General features: G+C 38.6%; 1 protein-coding gene and 1 long non-coding RNA gene across 3 annotated transcripts in view; one reads left to right on the top strand and one right to left on the bottom strand.

Annotated features, from left to right (window-relative positions):
* Positions 1–903: 903 nt before the first annotated feature.
* Positions 904–3,267, bottom strand: LOC148217164 (uncharacterized). 2 transcript variants are annotated; one of them, XR_015797387.1, is made up of 2 exons: positions 2,658–3,267; positions 904–2,023 (listed from the first exon to the last, which is right to left on the bottom strand). It is a non-coding gene; the product is annotated as an uncharacterized LOC148217164 (long non-coding RNA). The 2 variants fall into 2 exon arrangements; XR_015797386.1 differs by having other exon boundaries at positions 2,678–3,267.
* A 350-nt stretch (positions 3,268–3,617) lies between these two features.
* The window catches only part of LRPPRC (leucine rich pentatricopeptide repeat containing), a 117,455-nt gene continuing 99,635 nt past the window's right edge, over positions 3,618–21,437 (top strand). Inside the window, exons 1-7 of the mRNA XM_007424640.4 lie at positions 3,618–3,801; positions 15,389–15,585; positions 17,100–17,222; positions 18,197–18,318; positions 18,396–18,454; positions 18,979–19,065; positions 20,083–20,209. Coding sequence (XP_007424702.2) covers positions 3,662–3,801; positions 15,389–15,585; positions 17,100–17,222; positions 18,197–18,318; positions 18,396–18,454; positions 18,979–19,065; positions 20,083–20,209 — 855 coding nt within the window. The 5' untranslated portion in view covers positions 3,618–3,661. The remainder of the gene's footprint in view (positions 3,802–15,388; positions 15,586–17,099; positions 17,223–18,196; positions 18,319–18,395; positions 18,455–18,978; positions 19,066–20,082; positions 20,210–21,437) is intronic.

Below are 21,437 nucleotides of genomic sequence, written 5' to 3'. Positions count from 1 at the left end.
GTAATTAAGAGCTCCAGAAAGCTTGTACACTACCATACTTTTGTATGATTGGGTTGTTCTCATAAAGCATGGCCTAAAATGGAGGCTGGATTTATTGTGGCATGATTAAAACCTTCTATCAGGTGCAATGCTTATAATGACAACACCAGGCACATTTTATAATTACTTTTAGAAGGACATTTAAAAATGTGATATATATTTTAAAATTATATATATATAAGCTTTATTTGAAATTAATTTGCCTCTTTATATGAAAAAAATTATATTTGCATAAAACTCAAAATTTCTACTACCCAAAAAATATTGAAGACATTCATTATACTTGGATTCTTCACTACTGAAGCACAAGTTGCAAACAAGTTTGACATGCATTAGATGAAGGGTGCTGTTACATTTCTTGCATTCAAATCTTGAAAGCCTTTGGCAACTGGTTTGTGTGGTACAAGTTGCACATCTTCTTTTTGCAGATAGTCCTGAAGATGTCCATTTTACAGATGGGCATCTTTTCTTCTTCTGTGTCAGGGTGAAATTGTTTGTTCTAAAGGCATTCTAATCTTTTAAAAACACTTCTAGCTATTTCTCCCACAAGTTTATGAGATAGCTGTTTCAGAAATATCCCTTATTGGTTCTAAACAATTTCAAAGGTAAGTGACTTGTGAGTTAATGCTTATATTTAGCACAGTGAAAAATATTACCATGGGCCATTGTTTAATGTTTGTAACAACACTGAACATTGCACACATTTTATTTGCAGTGTCCACTCTTCCTTTTGTTTTATTGTAAAACATAATTATGTGAAACAGGATCAATTGATTTATCAGCACATAAACTAGACACAAGAATAAACGTTGTTTCTTTGGGATATGACACTAGTGTCTTTACTGAAGTCAAAATGCTTGAGTATTCTCTACCTTTGGTTGTAATGAATGTGGGTAGCAGCTGTGTGTTTTTTTTTTTTTTAGGGTACCCACATAAGACAATTTTTTCTTTAGTTCCTCTACTACATCTATGACACTGAACCAGTTATCTACAGTTACATTATAGCCTAACCTATTTTTAGGCTCTGCCATTCTTCTTACTACATCTGTAGGTTTGTTACCTATATTGTACGGCCATTTGGCTGCTTCCCAGCATAAATCTCCAAATTATAGGAACAAAACATTTTACCATCCAAAAATGCATAAATTTTTATTCTATGCTTATTAGGTGTTGATGGTATCTACTGATGAAATGGACATCTTCCCTGAAAACCTGTAGGTATTTCATCTAACATTGTGTTTTCTCCTAGAGAAAAGTTCTTTTGGCAGTTGAGTACAAGTTTAGTGACTATTTCATGTATAAGGGCAAGTTGATCTTCCTTTTTTCTTTCTGTTTGTGTCAAACTGCAAACAACCCATTAGAAATTTAAATCATTTAATACTCATCACAAGACTGAATTTCTCTTCTCCATCTCTATTTATTCTCCAAAGATCTTCAAGACTCAATTTCCTCTGTAGGTTCCTGCTAAATATAAAAGTCCTATAAAAATTTTTTACTTCAATCAAATATGTATTTAGCATCCCTTTCTTGGGAATATTTGTCTTAGATAAAATGTATGTATTGATTGGTATATTTAACAACAATCTCAAGAATATCAACACTAAATAAACATTTCCAGCAATCCACAGCTGTTTTTGCCAACTGTGTCTTACTTATAACTCCTGGCAAATGTCTTAACAGGTTGCAAGCTGTTGTTCTTTTATTTTTTGAAGATGGATTACTATGCCATTTGGTAATTTTGTTCTTTCCTAGAAAATAATTAGCATTTGTTATTATTTCCTCTTCTTCCTCAGTTTCATGAGCCTCTTATTCTGATTCAGCATCATCACATTCTGCTAAATGATCTTCAGAATCAGTATCATTTTCATCCTTGAAATCATCAGTTTTCATCAACTTCTTCTAACAATCTTTGTATTTCCTCAATATCATTGAGTTTTATAACATCAGATTTCTTCTTGAAACTTGCCGTGTTCAAGGTTAAAATCTGTGAAAATGAAAAAAAAAATAGTAGCACAATCAGGTGCAATGGGTCTAATAGGAACAAAAGCTGAGAGAGAGAGCACATAATGTGACATTATTGCATTATTTTGTTTAGGAAGTCTCAAATAAGTAACTGCAAAGAAAACTGAGCCCGTTTGGTACAGTGGTTAAGGTCCTGGCCTAGAAACCAGGAGAATGAGAGTTCTAACCATCTCTTATAGGCATGAAAGCCGGATGGGTGACTTTGGGCCAGTCCCTCTCTCTAAACCCAACCCACCTTGCAGGGTTGTTGTGGGAAAATAGGAGGCAGGAATATTAAGTATGTTTGCTGCCTTGAATTTTATATATGGGGGGGCAGGATAAAACAGAAAAAATGTAAAAAATATTTACTGTCTTAAATGTGACACAACCAGGTGGAATACGTACGTCCCACAGATCAATAACATCATTTCTGCCTCTGAGGATACTCAATCCTGAACTATTTAGTATTGCTGTTGAGGTCACCTGATAGAAATAAGATACGGCATGAGGGGAGTGATAGAGCTCCGCCATTAGCTGGCAAAATATATGTATGTGCCTGACAGTTCGGTTGTGCCCGGTTAAGCAGGTTTTAGTGTATCAGAGCTTATACTACCCACACATTGTATTTTAAGATTACTTCGTAGATTTGGAGCTGATGCGTGTTTATGCCGAAGTAAAGTATACAAAGATGCAAAATGAAACCTCCTGAACTCAACGCAATGTATTCCCCGGTAACTTTCTCAAGCGATAGCGCCATCGGGGGTACTCTCAGCTCCATCAGCGGCATAATTGCCGGAGTCGTAGTTTCAGCACACCTCGAAAGCATCGAGATAGAAAAAGCGAGATTCATTGTACTGTCGACCGAGCTCCCCCTTCGCTGGGGAGGCTCACTGTGCTTCGGACCTGGATCGCAGCGTGGCTCTACCCGAGCCTGCGCTCCAAGCCTTCCAAGCGCCCGCCGGTTTCTCCCTTCCCGCGCATTACGAAGCTTCTCTCATCAGAGCGCGCGTGATTACAGCGCATGCGCAAGTAGGGAAGCTTCAGGAGTCTTCCCCCTAAGAAGCGAAAGTAAGGAAGAGGCCGACAAATGGCTTTCCCGGAGTTAAAAGGCCCTTGAGTCAAACCTTAATTCTGAAAAACATTTTTGAATTGGTCCCTCTCTGGACTGCATAGTTTTTCTTTTTGGCATAAGCCTCGCTGTGGCTTTTGAAAACGTCGCGTTACTGTTCCCAACCCTACCAGAAGCAGCAATAGATAACTTCGCAAGCCGAAACTTCGGGTTCCCTTCTGAGCGGTCCAAACCGCTCTTCGCCTTTGCCCTTGAGCTGCGTAAATCCGTTTTGGGCTGTTCCATTTTTTGAAGGGACACATTGTCGCTGTCGGGTTTTAAAATGAAACACGAATATGTTTTTAAAATAATCTTAACCCTTCAGGATAAATCACACAATTTATTCAGCGTCCGGGTTTGTGATAGGCTGTTCCTTCGTCCAAGTATACCGGATCTTCCCAAAGCGCCGCCCAAGTCCTCCCCTTCTCTTTTTCGGTGAATGCAACCTCCTGCCGGTCACGTGCTCCCCCAGGCCCCTGCGTGCCTTTGCCGTACCAGCGTGCGCAAGAAGTCATGGCCGGTTTGCTCAGGTCAGCCGTGTGGTGTCGTTCACGCCTGTTTCTCTGGCGAGGGGCACGCGCCATTGCGGGCCCCGTTCTGCAGCCGTTGTCTTCGGCCACCCTCCGCAGCGGTAGCAGCAGCCCCGGCAGCGCGTGAGTATCCCCGCGGACAGCATGCCGCCTCTCAAGTCGGGAGCGGAATCAGCGTTGGGAGGTTGTGAGGATACTTTGCGGGGGGGGGGGTTGTATCTCTTTGCTGCTCTCTAGCGGTCGTCCGAATGTTTACAGCCCAGATCTGGTCGTTCTGGGTCCGCGACACGATTCTGCACGCCTTTGCAGCCTCCCTCGGCCATGGCGGATTATGGGAGTTCTAATCCAACCCAGTTGGAAGGTGGGGGTTGAACAGTAGGTTGGAGCAGGCCACGCCACTCTGGCGCCCGTCAAACTTATCAGCTGGTGAAGTCCGGTTAGAAGACCGTCGGGAGAGCCCTGGAGGATCAGACCAAAGGCCCGTTAACTCCAGGGTCCTGTTTTTATTAGTCCCGCACCCGTTGCTGGTGGAAGCCGCAGAGTAAAATACGCGGCAGAGAGCTGGTTTTCAGAGGCAAGCTGCCTCTGGGCCTGGAAGGAACGCTTGGCTATGTCCTTTGGCCAATCTCTGTCTAACCTGGTAGCCATTGCTGCATATTGGGACAGTGATTTTCGTCCGTTAACTATCTTATGCTGAAGAATATTTTATCTTTTATCTGGCCTGAATCTTTCACCCTTCAAGCACTTTCAGTATCCTGGGATTCTAATACTATGGAATGGAGGATGTATTTATATAACCCAGCCCATGTTTAAGTGAACCATGGTTTACTGAATTAGTCCAATTATCTCTTTATGCAACACTCTAAACCAGTGTTTCTCACCCTCAGCAACAATTCTGGGAGTTGAACTCTACACGTCTTAAAGTTGCTGAGGGTGAGAAACAGTGCTCTAAGCTATAAATTAACTATTCTAGCTAGATTGACACAATTTGTTAAGCCGTAAACTAGCCAGTCACATTTTAGTTTAGTGTGTTGAGGGAACCTGGTTAGAGAGTTTTCCTCTCTATCTGTGCTTTCCAAATCTTTAATTTTATAACTGTGACATGTTTTCCTTTGCTTTTTTCTCCCTAAAATTACATTTCCAGATATTGTAATCTTTACAGGGCTGCTCTGGTCAGCACATTGTTTTGCTTGCCACTTTCTAGAGCTAACTTTACAATATCATTTTTGAATTATGATATTGTACAGGTGATGTACAGGTAGTCCTTGCTTACCGATGGTAATTAGGACCAGGAACTCCCTTGCTAAGCGATGTGATTGTAAGGCGCAACATCATATGACTGCTCCAATTTACAATGGCAGTTCTGGCAGTTGCACAAATTCAGTGCAAATGGATTTCTTGCAGGACTTGCACAGTGGAATTCAATATAGATGGATCTCCTGCAAGTAGTCAGGTATTTGCAATTCTTATCAGTGAGAAAGTTCTCTATCAGGAAGCATGCTTTAGTAACTGTTGGGTGCACCTAGAATAATAATTTTAAAAATGGATCATCCGAACAGAGCAGCCATAATAAACATCTAGAGAACTGAAATAATATGGCTATATCCAATATAAATTGGGGAAAAAGTAATGGGATCCTCAGCTACACACTACATATAGGTAGTCCTCACTTAATGACCACAGTAGGGACCAGAAAATTGGTTAAGTGGGGTGGTCATTAAGCAAGTCACCATGTGACTGGACCCAATTTTATGACCATTTACGATAGTCGTAAAGCGAATCATATGGTCATTAAGCTAATCATGTGATTGTTAAGCGAATCTAGCATCCCCAATGGATATTTTTTGCTGGAAACCAGCAAAAAAGGTTGCAAGTCGTGATCACCTGACTGCAGGATGCTGCAACTGTTCATAAATGCGAGCCAGTTGCCAAGTGCCCAAATTGCAATCACGTGACTTCAGGGGTGGTGCAACGGTCGTAAGTATGAGTACAGGTCATAAACATTTTTCCGAGGCTGTTGTAACTTCGGACTGTTGTTAAATGAATGGTTGTTAAGGGAGGACTACCTGTACTTCAATATAATTAAATCCCCCCTGGAATAGAGGGTCTTTACAAAAAACATACAGGTAGTCCTCCCTTAACAATCCTAATTGGGACCAGAATTTCCACTGTTAAGTGAAGTGGTCATTAGGTGAAACATCATGTGGCTGTACTGCTTAGTGATGGCAGTTCTGGTAGTCCCAGTTGCAGTTGTTAGGCCAGGACCTCACACTTCTGCTCTGCCGTGCTTGCCTCTGCTTCATCTCCCCCCATCTGCCTATCTCCCCCCCATCTCTGCCATTTTGGCCGCCCTGCACTCTGCAACTTCCATCCCCCAGCTGACCTTTGCTGTCTTCCTCCTCCCACTGATGATGAGATGTGCCCAACAGGCAGCTGCTAGCCCTTCACGAGGCCACGTGGCCTCCCCAATCTTTCTAGTCCACTTTTAAAACTATCCAAAGTGGCTGCCATTTCCACAACTGCTAGCAGAGAATTCCATGGTTTAACTATATGCTGTGTGAAATGTACTACCTTTTCTTGTGCTGATCTCCCTGCTTTTAGTTTCATTAGATGATGTCAAGTTCTAACTTTGTGAGAGAGGGAAGAATTCTCTCTCTCTCTGTTATCTAGGACATGCTTGACTCTATGTATACCTGTATGATGTCCCTGCTTATCCTTGTTTGTTCCAAGCTAATGGGCTTCAGTTACCATAGTCTTTCCTTTTAAAGAAGCTCTTTCACCCCTCTAAACATTTTAGTTGTCCTTTTGTGCACTTTTTCTAATTCTATAATATCCCTTTTAAGGAGTGGTATGCACAATTATACACAGTACTTCAAGTGTGGTTACAGTATAGATTTGTATAGGGGCATTATTACATTGGCAGATTTTTTTTAGTCCCATTCCTAATAATTTTGGAATTTGCTTTTTTTACAGCAATTGCACATTAGGTTGATACTTTAGTTGAGCACTCTAGTGACTCCATGATTCCATTCCTAGTCAATCTTTGCCAGCTCAGACCATGTGAATGTATTGGTATAGTTTGGATTTTTTTGTGCCAATATGCATCACTTTGCACTTTTTATGCTGAACTGCATTTGCCATTATGAAACCCATTCAGCCAGTTTGGAGATATCTTTTTTGAGCTTTTCACAATCATTTTTGGATTTAACCGCCCTGAACATTTGGTATCACTAGGAAGCACACCCACTTCACTATACATCCTCTTAACTCCAGATCATTTATGCACAAGTTAAACAAAATCCATTGGGAACTGTACTTTGCAAATTTTGCCAGTGTGATAATTCCTCATTTATTCCTACTCTATCATTTTTTTTAACAATTGCCAACCTGTGAGTACATGTGTCCTCTGACCAAGAGACAGTGATGAGGGACTTTGTTAAAGACTTCTTGGAAGTCCAAATATATACTATCTACTCTTTTACTATTGTCTCTATGCTTGTAGACACATTCAGGAAAGCTTAGAAGACTAATTAAATAAAAATGTAACTTTGCAGAAGCCATATTGGCTACTTTTCAGGAAGGCTCATTCTTCCATGTGTTTCCTTACATTCTTTTTAATAATACCTTCAACCATTTTTTTTCAGAGTATATTTTGCTTTGAGTTCTCCTCATTTGGGCAAGATTTTCATTGCCATTACAGTAATAGCATTTCTGATCCAAATCATTAGATACTCTGTTGTCTGTTTGGGCTGGATGGTACTATTTCTGATCTGAGATACACATTCTAACTATAATTCTGTTGTAGTTTTGAATAATCTCCAAGGCTAAAGCTATTTTTATTGAGAATAAAATAATAACAGAATCTTGCAAGTCTGATGGTGCTGTACTTCTTCCTTCTTCATATACTCCGGTGAATCAGGAAGGCATCTACTTGAGCCACATCTGAATGTTATCTTGTTGTTCTAGACTTAAAAAATGTTTCAGCCCCTTTTGCCTAGGTAATGGTTCCTACATGTTTCCTTCAAGACCATCTTCCTTACTTTTTGCGGTTCCATGCATACATTGTGCTTTATGGCACTCTATGTCCTTTTTGACATATAGAGCAAATCCTTCCCAGTACGCCTTTCTGTCTTTTCTATAGAGGTCATCTGCACAAATAATTTCATTGGTTATGTTACATTCCATTTGATTTCTTTAATGTCTGTTACATCTGTGTTTTGTTCTGTTATCAGGTATTCCAACTTTCCCGTTTTGACTTGGAAGGTTCTGGTATTTGCATATAAGGACCTATATATAGTCTTACACCTGGAGTTTCTTCAGCATGCACCTTTACCCTTGTAACCTTATGGCTTTCTTGATTAACTAAACTCATTTCCTATACCTTTGCTGCCCCCCTTGGAATAGATATTGAGATGTGTATGTTCATCCTCTAGGAATGATTTTTCCTGAACTTTCATCTTGTTGGCTTTCCTCAGGAATCAGATTAAAAGCTCTTTACAATCTTTTTTATATAACTTGCCAGCAGTCTGGTGTCCTCTTTGTCCAGGATTGTATGTTCTTTTTGTACAGACCTGTCTTGTCCTGAAAGGCAACCTAGTGCCTCACAGATCTAAATTCTTCTTCTTGGCACCATCACCTCATCCAAGCACTGAGACTGCTCTCCTATCCAGTTAGTCCTGTACTTGGAACAGGTAGCATTGTCAGTAAAATCACCATGGCAGTCCAAGCAGGCATGTTACCATGTGGTTGACATGCCTCTCATGCACCTATCTCTGTACCTCTGATAGTCAGCCACACACAACCAATTCCTAGAAGCCACCTGTGCCCAGAGACTTACCCTTAGTGCAAGAGCTTATCTGTTCATCTTCCAAGGACGTGGGTCCCTTCTAAGAGATGCTTTCCATGGAATGATGTCCCCCTACCCTGAGAACCACATTCCCCATGATTGCCACAATTGGATTGGGCTGATACTTATTCACAGTGTCCTTTGTCATCAGCCAGTCTGACTCTCCTGGCTTCTCCAGTTCAGCTACTGTGGCACTGAGGGAACAGATTTCTTCCCTGAGAGCCAAGAGCCTTAAAGCACAAATTGTATTCCCCCTGATTTCTGCCCAGCAGAGAGTCATACATATAACAGTCAACATAGTTCACTGAATATCTCCCAGACTCTTGCTGGTTATCTGATTGCCTATCTATAGTTGTTTGCTGGGATTTATTTTTTTATATGGATAATCAAGTTCCTTTAAGTATCAGAAGAAGAAAAGATTGAACGCCCTGGTCTCCTCACCATGCTGCCAAATGTACATAGCTGCTGAACTTGGAAGTCCACTTAGCTTCAAATTATCAAAAGTATTAACTCTTTGGGCTGATCCGCAGAACAAATTTGCCCCAGCACAAGTATGGACCATTGACCATTTCTTGAGCACAGCAGTGCGCAGTATAAGGTCTGCATCTCTGCAAACCTGTCCTCTATTTTTTGCCTTTTTATTTTGTTTAAATAAAATTCTAGGCTGGATTCCACAAACAAAGGCCTAAGGCTGGATTTTGCAGAATGAAATTGGGGCCCACGCCTAGTGTTAGATCATACTGTAAACTGAATGAACTGCAAAGCTAAGCTTATGATGTTCATTTTCTGAGTAGACTTTCAACAAGAGTCTGCTCTTTGGTTTTCTTTAAAATGCTTTACTTTAAACCCACTCCCCAATTTATATTTAGGATAAGCTAGCTTATGTTGTTGCCCCAACATACCATACATTAAAAACATCTCAGAAACAACCAACAGACTATTACAACCACCATCACCGTAGCACACAAACTAACTAAAGCCCTCCAAAACATCTTAAGTAAACCAAAAGATCCAGTAGCCCAAGAAGAAGAAACAGGAGTCATCTACAACATACAGTGTAAGCACTATAACAGCCACTATGTAGGACAGACAGGCAGAAGACTAGCAGAGTGCATCCATGAACACCATCTAGCAGTCAGAAGACATGATGAAAACTCCTTAATCTCACTACACATGGACAGACTCAACCATAATTTCAACTGGGAAACTATGAGCGTCCTAGACCAAGCATAATCCAAAAATGCTACGGAATTCCTGGAAGCTTGGCATTCAGACAAATCAGCCATCAACAGACACATAGAGATAAACCATATTTATACACCATTCAAAAGAGATGACAAAAAAGCTAAGAAGGAAACAAAAAGACTAGAACACATCCTCCCCAGCAACCAACACCCAGATAAGCAGAAATTAACACTAGACAAACAAGCAGAAAACAATACCCTAATGAAGGAACTACCAAGGAGAAAACCACACTCCCACCAACACTGGTAGGGCAAGCGACTATATATAAACAGGAAGCAAACCGCACACTCAGTAGCACCAATGATGTTACCTAGTCGGGTAATGAACCATCTGCAAGCAAACAGCCAAGCTCAGAGAGCACTAAGGACTCCATAGTTATGCCTTATTAAGTAAATAATAGCCCATTGTGTGAACCCAGGCAAAAAATTTAACTGCCAGATGGAAAGACTACAGAAAGCCTAAAGCAAGCATTAAAGCTGACCACAGAAGTTCCAAGTGAAACCTTTTTGAGAATAGTGTTCCAATTAGGGTTTGGATTAGATTTAATTTAAATTCTTACACTGCGCAAGGACATGGACAAATAGCCCCTTTCAGCATTACAATTCTGTACAGCATACAATGCAGATAATTCACCTCTTAGTTGATGTTATGGTGTTTACAATGGTATGGTGTTTAGGGCTACTCTTGGTGCTGGTAAAGTATTTGGTTTTGGCTTCGGGGCCTGCCATGCCACAAAAATATGTACAAAGTTTTTGTTGAAGAAGTAAAATTTCTACAGGAGCTCTGCATGTTCTTTATCAACCAGTTCTATCATTATTACACAACATGTTTATGTTAAATTTGATGAAGTAGAATTATCTTTGTTGGTCAAGGTAATTTGGCCTCTCAAGTTCTTTGGACAGTGACAGGGTATCTCTTACATTCATTCAGTAGGTATCTAAGAACTAGAATGCTGTACTTTATGTTTGGAAAAGTCTGAGTTTAGGCATTATACTGGATAAATTACTAATGAGGTATCTGTTAATTTTTTCAGAGCTGATCTAAAACCTTTCATCCTCCTAAAGCTTTGGACTGTAGCTTCTCTGATCCCTAACCATAGATGTTCTAATTGGGACTTACTGGAGTACACATCTGGTGGGGACTGGGTTGTCAATCTGCCTTCAGCAGTAGAAGATATACAGTATGTAGCTCAGGGTTGAATTGTTGGGTTCTTGGTGTTCTCTGAACTTTATTGTTTTCCTGCAGATGTTTCAGTGCTAGGGTGAGGTAACATCATCAGTTCATGGGAGAGTGAAGTTTGCTGGTTGTTTCTGTTAGTAGCTAGCCTTGTTGGTTGGGGTGTGGTTTTCTTCCTCAATAGTTCCTTGGTTCCTTGTTTCTTTCCTGATTGGTTTTCTGGTACTGTTTCCTGCTTATCTGGTGTTTGTCATTGGGTGAATGTGTCCTGGGTTGTTGGCGTTCTTCCTTGACTTTTGGTTATGTGTTTTAAATTGTATGTATGTATTTATCTCTATATGTTTGTCAGGGAAGTAGGTAGGACAGGAAAAAATGGCTCCTGTTGAGCCAGAGAAGGAGGTGGGCATTTCATGTGCATCACAATGGATGAAAAGGTGATTCCAAGTCTTGGAGGTCTGTTCAGTGCTTGTTTCATGATTGAGCTGCTTGATCAGAATCTTATGTAGCCTTTCCTTGGCCTTCTCTCCATTCCAGCAGGAAAAATTGCAAACTTCCTTCCAGAAAGCAAATCGTGCTTCCTTCAGCCATCCTGACTGTTTCCTGATCATAAGCTATATCATTATTAGGTTTCTTCCAACTCATACATTTTATGATTCTATAATACATATGCATATCCAGTGCCTCAACACTGTAGTCATGTGAAAAAGAAAGTACACCCTCTTTGAGTTCTATGGTTTTATGTATCAAGACGTAATAACAATTATCTGGTCCTTAGCAGTTCTCAAAAGTAGGTAACTACAACCTCAGATGAACAACAACACATGACATATTACACCATGTCATCATTTGTTTTACAAAAAGAAAGCCAAAATGGAGAAGCCATGTGTGAAAAACTAAGTATACCTTATGATTGAATAGCTTGTAGAACCACCTTTAGCAGCAATAACTTGAAATAAACATTTTCTGTATGACTTCATCTGTCTCTCACATTGTTGTGGAGGAATGTTGGCCTACTCTTCTTTACAACATTGCTTCCGTTCATTGAGGTTTGTGGGCATTTGTTTATGCACAGCTCTTTTGAGGTCCCACCACAGCATTTCAATCGGGTTGAGGTCTGGACTTTGACTGGGCCATTGCAGCACCTTGATTCTTTTCTTTTTCAACCATTCTGTTGTAGATTTGCTGGTGTGGTTGGGATCATTGTCCTGTTGCATGACCCAATGTCAGCCAAGCTTTAGCTGTCGGACAGATGGCCTCACATTTGACTCTAGAATACTTTGGTATACAGAGGAGTTCATGGTCGACTCAATGACTGCAAAGTGCCCAGGTCCTGTGACTGCAAAACAAGCCCAAATCGTCACCCCTCCACCACCGTGCTTGACGGTTGGTATGAGATGTTTGCGCTGATATGCTTTGTTTGGTTTTCACCAAATGTGGCGCTGTGCATTATGGCCAAACATCTCCACTTTGGTCTCGTCTGTCCAAAGGACAGTGTTCCAGAAGTCTCGTGATTTGTTCAGATGCAACTTTGCAAACCTAAGCCGTGCTGCCATGTTCTTTCTAGAGAGAAGGGGCTTTCTCCTGACAACCCTTCCAAACAAACCATACTTGTTCAGTCTTTTTCTAATTGTAGTGTCATGAACTGTAACATTTAACATGCTAACTGAGGCCTGTAGAGTCTGACATGTAACTCTTGGATTTTTTGCAATTTCTCTGAGCATTGCATGGTCTGACCTTGGGGTGAATTTGCTGGGATGTCCACTCCTGGGAAGATTGGCAATTGTCTTGAATGTTTTCCACTTGTGAATAATCTTCCTCACTGTAGAATGATGGACTTTAAATTGTTTGGAAATGGCCTTATAACCCTTCCCAGATTGATGGGCAGCAACAATTGCTTCTCTAAGATCATTGCTGATGTCTTTACTCTTTGACATTGTGTTAACACACACCTCAATGCTGGAGACCAGCAAAACCCTAAAACTGTGGCTTTTATAGAGGTAGTCACACTTGCTGATGATCAATTGATCAAGAGCATTTGATTAGCAGCACCTAGCTGCTATTTAGCCTCTTCTTACCTATGGAAGCAGTAAGGGTGTACTTAGTTTTTCACCCATGGCATCTCCATTTTGGCTTTCTTTTTGTAAAACAAATGATGACATGGTGTAATATGTCATGTGTTGTTGTTCATCTGAGGTTGTAGTTACAGTACCTACTTTTGGGAACTGCTAAGGACCAGATGATTTTTATTATGTCCTGATACGTAAAACCATAAAACTCAAAGAGGGTGTACTTTCTTTTTCACATGATTATAGGGTTGAGGCACTGGATATGTATTTTTATGATCTTTCCAGTATTTTTCAGTTATAGGACTTTCCTTTTTCCCAAAGCATGATTACAAAGCTATAGTGTTGCAGAGGAGATTCAATTCAATCACTTTAGATGTCATTTCCATAACTACAAAACTAGGACCACATGAATGTTGAATTCATGTCTTAAAAGCTTAACATAAAGTACAGGCATTTTTAATAGAATTGTAGACAAAATTTCTGCGAATTTAAAGAGAGCTTCTAGGTTATTGCTATACAGATACATTTTTTGTTTTGCCCAAGTGTTGCCAATGTTTGATATAAACAATTTATTATTGACATTTTGAATAATTTCTAATTTCTGCCTCCCATCCAGTATCCCACTAATTTGATTTATCACTGTATAAACATAGGTCTCGCTCACATAACAAGCCATATTATATTTTTGCATAGTTTTTAATAAATTGTAATTGGCTGGATTTGTACAACACACTAAGCCATAAAACAGGCTGGGGTCCTCACACAATGCACTAAGCCAAAGTAAGCCAATCATGTGAACCCAGCCTTAGTATCCTTGAATTGAGAAGAGATCTTCTAATTTATGATACTTAACAATCCTAAATTAAACTTCTGTACTAAGGCTTAAAGGTATATACTTCTTTAGAACTACTCTTTCACACACATTCTGTAATCTAATATGTTCTTATGATCTTAAGCGATTGTTTTTTAAAAAGGGTAAACCATTGATTTATTTTCATGTAGGTGGTTTAAGAAATTTGTTACAGTTTTAGAGTCCATTTGGTCTAGTGGTTAAGGCATTAGGCTGGAACCCAGTAGACCATGAGTTCTAGTCCCACCTTAGGTATAAAGCGCTGGATGACCTTGGGCCAGTCACCCACTCTCAGCCCTAGGAAGGAGGCAGTGGCAAACCACTCCGAAATCTTGCCAAGAAAACTGCAGGGACTAGTTCAGGCAATTGCCAGGAGTCAGCACTGATTTGAAGTCACACCCCCCCCCATTACAGTTTTTACTGATTCTCCTCAGTTTTGAATATTTACTTTGACCTAAATATTTGTTTTCCATGTTGTTCACTGAGCTACCAGTGTTTAATTTTCCACATCTGGTCCCATAGTCTCGTTTTGGGACCTAGGGAGCTGGGTCCCAGGGAAGTGGACAAAGTTTTAATATTAGCTCCACCACCTAAGGATTGGATCCTTGCTGCATCATGGTAGTGAAAGCTGCTAGGAGGTGACAGGTTGGGTTCAAGGGGTAGTAAACGCATCCTTGGGAGAGGGCATGATGTCACTTAACTTGAAAGAGGCAGTGGCACGGTATATCCCCTCCTCAAGAAGTCATCCCCAATCAAGCTGTTTTGGATAACTGTTGGACTGTCCCCTACTTTCCTTTTTAAGGAAGGTTGTTGAGAAAGTGGTGGGGTTGCAGCTACAGAGAGCTTATCTTTTAGTTCAGGTTCACTCATGGATATAGAACATAAACTGCAGTGGTCACTTTTTTTGATGATCTGTGGTAGGTTTGGGATGGTGGGAGGTTGACTCTCTTAGTCTTGTTGAATCTCTTAGCTACCTTTGATACCATCTTGACCGTGATATCCTTCTGCAGTAGTTGTGTAGGTTAGGAAGGGGGGGGGGGTACTGTATGGTAGTGGTTCTCCTCCATCCTGAGTGGTTGCTTCCCATCACTGGGGCAAGGAGGGTGAATTGAGACACATACAAAACCCGATTCTCTACCAGCCTAAGCCTTCCTAAATCCAAGCAAACGATGTTGTGTGAATCTGGAGTAACTACCATTTCTGGTTAAGAGGAATTTGAATTTGTAACAAATATGATTTGTTGGCTTTAAATTCTTGTTTGTGGTAAAGGGTAGAAGGATGTGGTACCATACACTAGCACTGTCTCCCCAAATTACATCAATATGTGAAATTTACTTCCTTAATCTGTGCGTAACCTGGAAATACTGCTATACTGATAATGGCTATTGATTTGGGATCTAGTGCCAGTGTTAACTTTGGGTTCTTTTGTTTTGTTAACATTTTAGATACAAAATTAAGTAGCTTGTACTAGTTTTTATTTAGCAGGAAAATACTGTGATACATCTTAGGCTTTGTTTTGATTTGCAGATTCCTGATCTACCCAACAAGGCTCTTTACAGTTGCAGTCCAAGAAAAGAGAGATGTTCAAGAGCAGTTCCCTATTCAACAAAAGCAGATACAATTTTTTGAGTGGGCCTTTAACAAAATGGACACTTCTATCAGAAAAAATGGGTGCATTACTAAATCCCTTTTAATGAACATATTTCATGATGCCTGCAGAACAGGTAAAGGGTTGTCTGCTCACTTAATGTTACATTTAGTTTTTATTAAACATCATCAATGCAAATGTTTTGTTAATTTCTTAGAGTTATTAATACTGAGTTTTTTAAAAAATGCAACATTTTCATTTCTTTGGTGTCTTGTTTTAGAGGGCCTACAATAAGCATTTTTATTCTGTTTATTTGAGCTGCAGATGTGACTTGTAAAAAGTGTGATGTTATAGAAGATAAACATGTACTCAACAATGTGTAACGTTAGAAGTGTAACATTAGATGTTAAGGAAAATCACACCTTAAGAGAGGAAAGGATTGCAATCTAGATGAAGGCCTCCATTCAATTAGTTTGTATGGGAAAAACCTACATTCACTGCTGTGTGCTTTATAATATAAATTGTGGGTGATGGCCCCTAATCTGAACCTCAGTGGAGTGAAACATTAAAGCTCCTCTAGCTTATGCTGGGGTTGACATTACAGTGTATTTGTGCTCTGGTGTGCTCTAGTAGTTAGCGGAACCCCAGTATATCAGCTGTATACAACTAGGAGTTTTATACACATTTGTGTGCATGCATCTCATGGTACTCTATATGTAGTTATGGCTATGTTTGCTTTACTGACTGCATACTTTACTCTGGCCAATATGTATTTGGCTGCTTAAAGAACACTTAATAGTTCAGGAAAGTATCTTGTTGCTGGCATAACAACAGAGAGATTCAATAGAAAGCCCCTTTGCACATCTCCTCTGCCCAGGAGGCTAGAATATCAAACCAGAGAAAAACCATTATTGTTTTAGTAATGTAGATGTCTAGCAGAAAGTTCAATTCCCCCCTTCAACCTGCAAATTCATACAGAGGTTCTGTATAGCTGTAGATTATTTTAAATTTCAGGTCCATACTATACATTTAGGCATATAAAATCTTATTTAAAATCTTTTCTCTTGTTTGAAAAGGGACAATATTTTACAGGTGTCATTTCCCCCCAAGATTTGGCAAAATGGGCTTTCTTTTGGTCTTGTATGTTTTTACTTTGCAGCTAGATTTCTTTTTTCTCCAAACATTGTGGTGTTTATTCCCCACTTTTCCTAATCTCTGTTCAGTGTTTTCTTTTCCTTTGTGGGGCCATTTTATAAATTGGTTCATTCCACTTTGTGATGGCCTCCGCGATAGCTGCTCATGATTCCAAATGAGCCAACGGGACTCCAGAAAATTTGGAGAAGTCTAATGAAAGTCTATAATAATAGCTAGATGCTTAATGAAGTATGCATAATGAAGTGTAGAAAACTATTATACATGCACATCTTTAGTTCAAAGTATCTCTAGCCAAATATGTTATATATGTAATAGTGTACTAATGCTTCCTATCTTTAAGATTGTACTTTTATATTTTCCTATTCTGTAAAGCTTGATTTGTTTTTCATTATTAGTTGATACAAAGAAGGACTAGAATGTTTAAAATGTTCAAAACCTCTTACTTATGGAAAGTTTAAAGATGTTGCATTTCTGAATTACCTTGTTCTAATTTAGGATTTCCAAATGGTAACCAGGCCTTGCTGTTGTTAAGAAGTTGTGGCTCATTGTTGCCTGAGCTACCTCCGCATGAAAGATCAGCACTTGTTCATACCATGTGGACAAAGCTGAAAGATATAGGTATGTTCTTTAAGTAAAATAAACCATATAGACTAGCATCTATATTTTAAAATAAATGATATTCTAGTATCATTCTACTATATATTGGGCATTCTTTAATACTGGTTGCTATGACATTTTTCAGGTCTGTTTCCATATTTTGAGAACTATGCTGACATCTAGGGGAGTTGATAGTAAAACCAAACCATTTTTATTTTCATCTTGAATCAAGTTTTACATTTACTGCTTTTGAAACCAAGTTTATTGATTTGGTGCTTTTCTTGTCAGATGATTAGATGAAATTCTATGCAATATTCCAACTGTGTTTTTTAACTGAACTAGCTGGTAGTGGTTCTTAAAGATTTTAGGTAACAAGTTAGGGTGTTAAGCATCAGTTTGGATGCTTGAGACTTAGCTCCAAACCTGACTTGGTGCTGCAGGAGGAAGATATGTACTTGTTCACTTCTTTTCTTTCCCTTCTCCCTTGCCCATATAGCTTAGATTCCCTATATTATTTCTGTGTTAACCACAAGTCATTGTTGCTCCAAACTTAAAGAGTGAAGATTGAAAGAAATCAAATGTCAGGGACTACTGGACAGTACTCCATATGCTGAAGTGCATAACTCACTGTTTCCCAACCTTATGTAGATGTTTTAGATGATATCTGCCACCAACCTTAGTTAGTTCCCATCATTTATGATAAACAGTAAAGTATTAGGAGTTGGATATATTTTTGTGTAATGGTGGCAGCTTTTTAGCAAGGCATCTTCCAGAACTGGTCTTACTCCAGCTGTATAGGTTGGCATTGGATAGGAAAAGAGTACCAAAAGTCCCCAATTTAAGCTGAGGCTTGTGTGAGCAACAAGGTCTGCCAAAATCTGATGTGTCTTGAATTTTAGTTTGCATGTTTTTATATATTGTTGATGTTGTGTTAAACAGTCATATGAATCTTTTATTGTACTAAATTTTATTTTTCTTTATAATTTCTTACTTAGGTGTTGTATTTGACGTAAGCCATTATAACGCTTTGCTGAAAGTTTATCTCCAGAATGAACATGCTTTCTCTCCAGATGAATTCCTAACAAAAATGGAAGAGGCAGATGTTCAGCCTAATCGAGTAGGTATTTCATAAAGGCATCACTTATTTTACCATTTGATAAATAGCAATTCTCATATTTAAATTCTGTTTTACAGGTCACATACCAGCGACTGATTGCTGCCTATTGCAACAAAGGAGACATTGATGGTTCCAGGTAACACAATAAACAAATAGCTTGAGATAAATCTTGTGGAACAATCTTATGTATGTCTATGTTGAAGCATATCCCATTGAGTTCAGTGTAACTTACTCCAAATCTTGAGAGTTTTGAGTGGACTCTGGATTTGCCTTTTTCTGACTAAGCCATGGTCCAATATATGGGTGGGACGCCAGTGGTCCACCAATGGCCCTCAAAGAATACTTAATTTTACCTGTTTCAATTAAAATATCTCCCCGAGGTTAAAATTGTGATTCTCAGGCACAATGGTAGATGGGCATGTATTCCTTTTTGCTAATCAAATTTTAGAATATTGTTCCATAGCTTTTTAAACTAATATAGTATTGCAGATGTCATTCTTTTATCTCTCTCTCTCTCTCTCTCTCTCTCTAGATATAGATAGATAGATAGATAGATAGATAGATAGATAGATAGATAGATAGATATGTACGGGTAGTAAACATATACATTTATTCCTGTTTTTCAAGGGAAAATATATCTGATTTTGTTTTCACTTGCAGCAAAATTCTTAATATCATGAAAAGCAAAGATCTCCCAATCACAGAGTTGATTTTCAGCGCCCTTGTGACTGGCCATGCAAAAGCTGGGTAACTTATACTTCTTACTCTTCTTCTCCTTAAGCCATTGCCTAATCTTAATTAATCTTAATTAGGCAATTATATTTTTAAATAATTTGAATAGTTACAATGAAGTATGTTTCATAGTGAACTCTCCTACCTGATTCAGAGATCTCTGCCCATTCTGATATGAATGAGGATCTCCTGAATTTAAGCATCTCTGCTCATTAATTTGAAGCAATAACTTTTTGTGTGTCTGCTAGGATTTGTGAGCTTGCTTGATCAATGTTCCAAGACATACCCTACGGGCCTACAAACATGTGAAGTTACAGTTGCATCTCTTTTAACTGATTTGGAATTGAAAATAGTTGCTGCAGGCTTAGCAAATTTGAGAAGGGGAGTTTTAATCCCTTCTTTTTCTGCCATAATGCTGTTTTTGAAACAAGCTGCCTACTACTTCAATATACATAAAAAGTTCAATACCATATGCATGTCATTAAACATAAATAATATGGCTAAGATAAGATTAAGACAACCCAAACCACAGATAAGAAAAGCAGCATGAGGAGATATTCAGCCTATATTAAGGAGCCTTTTCATACCACCAATAGAGTGGGCTTTTGGAAATGATTTTTCTGATATGATTGTGGCTTTTCAAAGAGATCCTGAATATCTATTATCGGATCAGTCCAAATCTCAAATTGATGAAAATATCCACATCTCATACGCTCTGATATTTTTTGCTCTGACACTCAATTTTCTTTTGTAGTTTGCCCTTGAATCTTAACATAGTCCCTGAGTCCCTTATACAAAAGCATAGTAGAATTTTAAAACTTGATGCTTTCCTTCCAATATATGCCATAGCTATCCTTTCGTTTTGCACCCATTCCCTTTTTACAGAGCCATTTAATTAAAGGTAAATAAACTTCTGGTTTCATTCATGGGCTGAGGACTAATGCCAGTCATGACATATGTATAACAATAATTTTGACACTACATATTTTTAAAATAAGTTTTTATATGGTATTTTTCTCCATAATATTTCAGAGATATGGACAATGCAACAAACATCCTTTCTGTCATGAGAGACACTAAAATTGAACCTGGTTCGGAGACTTATTTGGCACTATTGAATGCATATGCTGAGAAAGGTGACATAAACAATATTGAAGAGGTAATGACTTTTGTTTGTGAAGCTAGAACTTTTATTTCAGATTGCTGCACTTTCTGAATTTAATTTGCTTCTGACCTTTGTAGCTACAGTTCTTCCATATCTCGCTATACATGCTTCATATGAATCCAGAAAGGAAGATGATCCTGAATTTGAGATGGTCTTCCAAAAAAATGAAGATTACACAGGGAATGTGAATACACATTTAAATAAAAATGCACACAACAATCCTATGCAAAGCCTGATTTCATATCAGGTCAACTTAGGATTATCAGTGCCACCTTAAACTAATTCTGTATATATTTTTTTTCATCCAAGAAATATATGCATTTGATACACTTGCATAAGTGTCTGCATATATACCGTATTTATTGGCGTATAACACACACAGATGTATAACACGCACCTTAATTTTAAGAAGGAATTTTGAGTAAAAAAACGTAAATGACTTGGAAGCAAAATAAAGGAAGCTCTGAACTTTTTGTTTATTAATATTTATATCACTTATAAGGTAGATATGTAATATGAAAGAAAAAGCACCTCTTTGAATGAAAAAACTTAGATATTATAAGTTTTTACAAAAATTTTAATCAGAATCACTGCTATCTTGGAAACCATGAAACTCTTCGTCTTCACTGCTATCTTCAAAATCAAACTGAATGCTGCAGTTTTCACTGCTACTGTCTTCATGAATCAGTTCGTCTTCTTTACCATCCAAAGCATTGCTTATGCCACATTTCTTAAAAAATTTGATAACAATATCTTGTTTAACTGCGTCTCTTCATAATCGTCTGGCATACGCTGGGCAATCCTGGTTCTTGTTCGCATCCGAACAAGATGCACTCATGCATCTTCATAAATCTTTGGCACCAAGATGATGATGCTGTCCCTTTGAAATCATGTATTTGTAACTCTTTGGTGATTTTCACTGCTTCAATAATTATCAGTTTTGTTTTTGTTTTGTTTTTTTTTAATTAAATTTTTTATTCTTAAAAAACAATCTTATCAAACATCGAGCAGTGAGTCAAAACGAGTTACAAATACAAATGTGCATAATCATATCATATTACCAATATATCCAAATACATATGTATCATCAGTAAAAGTAAAACATCACATATTATCTAATTAAACTCCTTAACTTTTTCTATTACTCTTTTTCATATTTACTCTCTAGCCAGGCATAAAATACCTGCCATATTTTATAGTATTCAGTATCTTCCTTATCTCT

The sequence above is a fragment of the Python bivittatus genome, unplaced genomic scaffold (genome assembly GCF_059951505.1).
Source record: "Python bivittatus isolate LINGU-HERP-01145 unplaced genomic scaffold, Pbiv_v1 ctg000020_np1212, whole genome shotgun sequence".
Lineage (NCBI taxonomy): Eukaryota > Metazoa > Chordata > Lepidosauria > Squamata > Pythonidae > Python > Python bivittatus.
This window is presented reverse-complemented; position numbering and strand designations above follow the sequence as displayed.